Source organism: Oncorhynchus masou, chromosome 3, assembly GCF_036934945.1.
Source record: "Oncorhynchus masou masou isolate Uvic2021 chromosome 3, UVic_Omas_1.1, whole genome shotgun sequence".
Classification (NCBI taxonomy): domain Eukaryota; kingdom Metazoa; phylum Chordata; class Actinopteri; order Salmoniformes; family Salmonidae; genus Oncorhynchus; species Oncorhynchus masou.
Genome location: NC_088214.1, coordinates 32,991,693 through 32,998,009, shown reverse-complemented (window position 1 = coordinate 32,998,009; position 6,317 = coordinate 32,991,693). Strand labels below are relative to the sequence as shown.

Genomic DNA, 6,317 nt, shown 5'->3' with positions numbered 1-6,317 from the left:
CGTGGATATGCCTTTTTTGAATGAGAATGATTTTGATGTCTGTGCGTGTATTTATAACATTCCAGACAGTGTGGCTAACACAACGGCTTAATTGGAATCGTGTCCCGAAGCGTGTTATACGGCAACGAAGCCGAGGTGTGTGTGGGATACCAGCTGGCTTGAGAGGGACTGGCTGGGGGAAAGGAGTCTGTAACAGGAACATTCTCTGAGCATTAAGGAGCTGAGATAAAGGACACTCAGTTCCCTCCCTACCAATTCAAAGGGCTTTATTGGCATGGGAAACGTGTATATTGCCAAAGCCAATTAAATAGATAAACAAAAGGGAAATAAACAAATGAACAGTAAACATTACTCACAAGTTTCAAAAGAATAGAGCCATTTCAAATGTTATGACTATGTACAGTGTTGTAACAATGTGCAAATAGTTGAAGTACGAAAGGGGAAAAATACAGAAATATAGTTTTGTATTTAGTGGAGCTTGTGCTTCACTTTTGTGGCAACAGGTCACAAATCTTGCTGCTGTGATGGCAAGATGTGAGCTTTGAGGTGCGTGCCACTTATTATTAGGGGGGGGGTACTTATATTTGTCCTGTTAGACAAGTGTGTAATAAGTGTTTCTTGCATATCCCAACTCCTCTTGACACCTGCAGTGACTTCTCTTACACTCCATTCATTCCAACAGCATGAAACAGTCATAGGAAAGAATTGTGCGCAACAATAAGTGGCCAGGGTGCAATACCGTCAACCAACCACAGGATGTCAGTCATGTACCCATGAGTGGAAGAATGTCTCCTGTGAGTGTGGTAATACAGTTGAAGTCAGATGTTTACATACACTTGGGTTGGAGTCATTAAAACTCGTTTTTCAACCACTCCACAGATTTCTTGCTAACAAACTATAGTTTTGGAAAGTCGGTTAGTACAAAGTAGATGTCCATGACACAAGTAATTTTTCTTACAATTGTTTAGACTATTTCACTTATTCACTGTATTACAATTTCAGAGGGTCAGAAGTCTACATACACTAAGTTGACTGTGCCTTTAAACAGCTTGGAAAATTCCAGAAAATGCCATGGCTTTAGAAGCTTCTGATAGGCTAATTGACATAATTTGAGTCAATTGGAGGTGTATCTGTGGATGTATTTCAAGGCCTACCTTCCAACTCAGTGCCTCTTTGCGCTTTCCTGACTTGATGGGAAAATCAAAAGAAAATCAGCCAAGACCTCAGAAGAAATATTGTAGACTTCCACAAGTCTGGTTCATCCTTGGGAGCAATTTCCAAACGCCTGAAGGTACCACGTTCATCTATACAAACAATACGCAAGTATAAACACCATGGGACCACGCAGCCGTCATACCGCTCAGGAAGGAGACGCATTCTGTCTCCTAGAGAGGAAAGTACTTTGGTGCGAAAAGTACAAAGCAATCCCAGAACAGCAAAGGACCATGTGAAAATGCTGGAGGAAACAGGTACAAAAGTATCTATATCCACAGTAAAACGAGTCCTATAGCGACATAACCTGAAAGGCCGCTCAGCAAGGAAAAAGCCACTGCTCCAAAAAGCCAGACTACGGTTTGCAACTGCACATGGCGACAAAGATCGTACTTTGTTGAAGCAGCTTTGGCAGCAATTACAGCCTAGAGTCTTGAGTATGACACAAGCTTGGTACACCTGTATTTGGGGAGTTTCTCATTCTTCTCTGCAGATCCTCTCAAGTTCTGTCAGGTTGGATGAGGAGCGTCGCTGCACAGCTATTTTCAGGTCTCTCCAGAGATCGGTTTCCGGGCCACTCAAAGACTTGTCCTAAAGCCACTCCTGAGTTGCCTTGGCTGTGTGCTTAGGGTCCTTGTGAATGTTCACCTTCCAACAGGACCACAGTCTGAACAGGTTTTCATCAAGGATCTCTCTACTTTGCTCCATTCATCTTTCCCTCAATCCTGACTCGTCTCCCAGTCCCTGCCGCTGAAATAAAGCCAAACTGAAATCTTATCAGAAGCATTTTGGGTAGTTCTCACACTTTTTTTGCCTTACACCCAGTCAAAAGGATGTTATTTAGACATTTTGCACAGAACATTTCCAGTTTTTGTTATTGCGCCACGAAAGATACCTTTACCGGTCAACTACTTTGAAGCATTAATTCTATTGAATTATGAGAATGCATGTATACAATGCTGCTGCATGTATACAATTATAGACAAGTTGACAAAACAAATAGCCTACCAAAATGTTGGAAAACATAAGCAGAAATATACTACATCCTATAAAAAATTAACTTTTTAAAACACTACGCTGTCTTTGACTGAAGCCTACAAAGCATTTTCTATATTATCGGGTTAGGCCTCAGATTTTCACATATAGCCGGGCGGTTATGGATGGGCAACAAAAACACATCCAGCCCAAAGTGGGAGGTTTAAAAAAATATATACTTAGGTAACCAAAGTTCCAGAGCATGTCTTTAATTGATACCCAGAAATGATTTGATATGGAGATAACTGCTGCATTACTAGGGGAAATATGCCATTTAACAGACCCTTTTACACAAAGCGACTTAGTCAAGCGTGCATACATTTTTACATATGGGTGGCCCCAGGAATCGTCATGTTTTACCAACAGCTAGAGGACCAGATAAGCATCAAGGGTTAACTCCACCCTACTCTTTCCCACTCTACCTATGACCACAACATGGAACAATGGGACGAGACAACAACAACAAAAAAGATACATGCTGGTCCAAACACATAATGCCCTGGGTTTTTATTTTTTTGTGAGAAGATAATTTTTCATTTTGTGGATAAAAAAAATGGATCAATTATGCCATTGGAATGGGCATTCATATTGGTGGTACAACAACAACTAACTAGTAGCCTTGTTTAGTACCGTACTCTTCACAGAAGAGAGCTCGTATTTCCAAAGGAAGGCACCCGATACTTGTGGTTCATCTTGGCCTCGCAGCGTTCTGGAGAATTGTTATCCTAAAAGAAAAGAAATCTGCCTTTTTAGACATGTTTTCCTCTTATGTATAAACCGGAATGATTACATGTATTCAAGATGTTACTACATTCCTCTACCCGATTGCATTTCATCAACAAGTAACAAAATAATGAAGTCTTTCAACGAGGAACATACAATCATCATCAGAAACGGAAGGGGGATATAAAAATAATTACATTTTTCACAAAATAATTGAGGAAGGGGTCTTTAAAAAAAAAAAAAAGTACTGATGTGAAAACAAACCAGAGCACAAAATCATATAAAAGCAGCTTTCATCGAAACAAAAATAGTGCTTAGTTAAGCAGCAGTGACTTCTAGGAACAGACTTCATTCCCATTGTGTTACTTTGTCTCATGAACAATTTAAAATGGAAGATCTTAAGTGATTACCCTGACTGACAAACCGATGCCTTAAATCCACACCCACCAACTCCGTATGAATGCATGTCACCATTTGTTTCCACATGATACAATGAACAAATACAGAGAAGTTCATAGCTACCTAAACCCAGACGACAGCACAGGAACCAATGAGGGTACAGTGGGGACAAAACAAAAACATTTAAAAAACCTAACAAAACGTAGAAAAACAAACAAACTGTAAACGCGGCACAATAAATAGATAAAACAGCAGCTTCCACACCGTGCACTGACGTGATGACACTGTTGTACAACTCACACCCACCTCACACTCGAACCAGCTGCAGTTTGTCTTTTTACATTTTTTTTTTTTTTTTTAAATCCCAAGTGCAAAACATCAAATGAACAATTTCCGTATTCAAGTAACATTATATACAAGGGGGGGGGTATTACAAATATCTGGTACTGTACAAATAATTGCCATATTCATAATTACAGATGTTGACATTTCTTATCAACAGTAACAAATAGGAAATGAAAAAAGTACGAGACGACCATTGCAATTAAGTCCCGACCGTCACCATGGAGACAGCGTTGTATGCTGTGTGCGCATTCCACTACCCCTTCCTTGCATTCACAACTCTACGATGCATAGCACCTAAATGAGTTCCCGGGTGAGCCCACAGTCCAGTCCGTGTTCCAAGGTCACGTGACCTCCATAGCCACTGTGTTGTCCAAAATGCTGTTTAGTGCTGGCTTTTCTTGATCCTGATTTTCCCTGGAGGCAAGTGGAGAGAATATGTACAAATCAATCAGACACTGTTTAGTAATACCTACATTAATATTGACTCAGACGGACTCAGGTAATGTTCCTAAATGAGCGGTTTAAGCGACGGTTGTCTGAACACTGTGTAATGGTCCATTTCTATACACTTAATCAGTGTCCCAAATGGACCTTATTCCCTATATAGTACTACTTCAGACAACAGCCCCATCAGAGCCCTGGTGAAGAGTGCACTATAAAAAGGGAGTAGGGTGCCATTTGGAAAAACAGACACTCATCCTGTTCCTCCCCCTTTCTCACCTTGGCACCAGGTCCATTGACGGGGTGTTTGTGGAGACCTTAGGCATTTGACAGTTAGCGGTGGCAGCCAACTTTAAGGCAGATGACGACACTGCAACGGGAGCGTGGCTTAGCGTCCGGGGTATGTGGCGCTTGGTGAGGAGTCCCCCGGGGGAGGACCTGCTCAGACGGAGGTTGTTGTTGTTCCCCATCAGGACCTGAGTGGTGGTGCCGTTGTTGCTGGGCAACAGGAAGGGGAAGGAGGGGGTAGTGGTGGTCAGAGGGGGAGGGGTGGAGGTGGGGGCTGCAGGCAACAGGGATGCTGTGCTAGTGAGGTGAAAGCCCTTGTAGACACCTGTAGGAAGGGAAGACAGAAAACAAAATCCCTTCATGTGCATGGTCCTGCAGTAGCTATACAAGCAGTTTCTCCTTTGATCAGTTCCAACATTTTACGTTTGCTTCTGGGAAAGCCCTGCATTTCATTCAAAATGCACTTGCACATCTGAGGTTACTTGTTGCAGGTGCGTGGGAATAATTTGATGATATCTGGAGAGGCACACTGCGCTTACCAGATTCACTTGTGTTTATTTAGCTTAAATATCGCGCCTCATATCAGAGCGTTCAAAGTTCTATGTGCAATTTTCTCTTCTCTTTGATGCTCTGCTTTAAAAAAAAGTGTATTTATTTAACCTGCTAAGGCATTACCCTTTTACAATAACCACCTGACCACAACAAATGCTTGGGTGCAGTGTTAACCTGAGGGTGGAAGGACCCCGTTGACCCCGCTGCCCGGTCCACCCTCATCCTTGGTCTTCAAGGCCAGAAGCTGGTCTGTGGTCACCAGGGCAGAGGCAGCAAACTGGGCACAGGCACAATCTAACGTCTTGGACACCAAAACCTGGTAGAGGAGGAGAACAACGTATTAACACCATGCTGAAAAGACAGATGGACAGAGCGAGAGAGGAGAGGTCATGGGGCTGTATCAAACATCTCAGAGGAGGAGTGCTGATCTAGGACCAGGTCTCTCCTATCCATTGAATCTTATTCATTTTGATCTAAAAAGGCAAAACGAATCCTGGATCAGCGCTCGTATTCTGAGCCACTGAGAATACCAGCCCAGGTCAGAGAGCGGGCTAACTAACCTGCGTGCTGTTGGTAGTGGTGGTGGTGCTGTTGGCTTGCAGTTGCTGTTGGATCTGCTCCAGCTGCTGTTTCTGCATCAAGGCCAGCTGCTCCTGATGCTGCTGGTATTGTTGGGCGGTAAAAGCTGCAGGGGAGACAGAGAGGAGAACAGGTCACATCAATTTCGGATGAATCCCAAAACGGCACCATATTAGGCAAGTATTCAAACCCCTTGGGGTTTTCCCTATTTTGTTACAGCACAGCATTATTCAAAATTGATTAAATTGCCCCCCCCCCCCTCAATATCCCATAATGACAAAGCAAAAACAGTATATTTTATTTTAGCAAATGTATATTAAAAAAAAGAAATATCAGATTTACATAACTATTCAGACCCTTCACACAGTAATTTGTTGGAAGCACCTTTGTCAGTGATTACAGCCTCAAGTCTTCTTGGGTATGATGCTACAGGCTTGGCACATCTGTATTTGGGGAGTTTCTCCCATTCTACTCTGCAGATCCTCTCAAGCTCAGTCAGGTTGGGTGGGGATCCATGCTGCACAGCTATTTTTAGGTCTCTCCAGAGATGTTCAAATCAGGTTCAAGTCCGGGCTCTGGCTGGGCCACTCATGGACATTCAGGGACTTTTATCACAAAGCCACTCCTGCGTTGTCTTGGCTGTGTGCTTAAGAGTCGTTGTCTTGCTGGACGGTGAACCTTCGCTCCCAGTCTGAGGTCCTGAATGCTCTGGGGCAGGTTTATATCAAGGATCTGGGGGGGGG

The 6,317-nt window shown here is 43.0% G+C and overlaps 1 protein-coding gene across 4 annotated transcripts in view; it reads right to left on the bottom strand.

Moving 5' to 3' along the window:
- Positions 1-2,739: 2,739 nt before the first annotated feature.
- LOC135514862 (enhancer of polycomb homolog 1-like) overlaps positions 2,740-6,317 on the bottom strand; it is a 41,073-nt gene continuing 37,495 nt past the window's right edge. For all 4 annotated transcript variants that reach the window (XM_064938544.1, XM_064938552.1, XM_064938528.1 and 1 more), the window contains 4 exons: positions 5,556-5,680; positions 5,170-5,311; positions 4,435-4,768; positions 2,740-4,128 (listed from right to left, as the gene is read on the bottom strand). In XM_064938544.1, the coding sequence (XP_064794616.1) occupies positions 4,056-4,128; positions 4,435-4,768; positions 5,170-5,311; positions 5,556-5,680 (674 nt within the window). In that variant the 3' untranslated portion in view covers positions 2,740-4,055. The remainder of the gene's footprint in view (positions 4,129-4,434; positions 4,769-5,169; positions 5,312-5,555; positions 5,681-6,317) is intronic.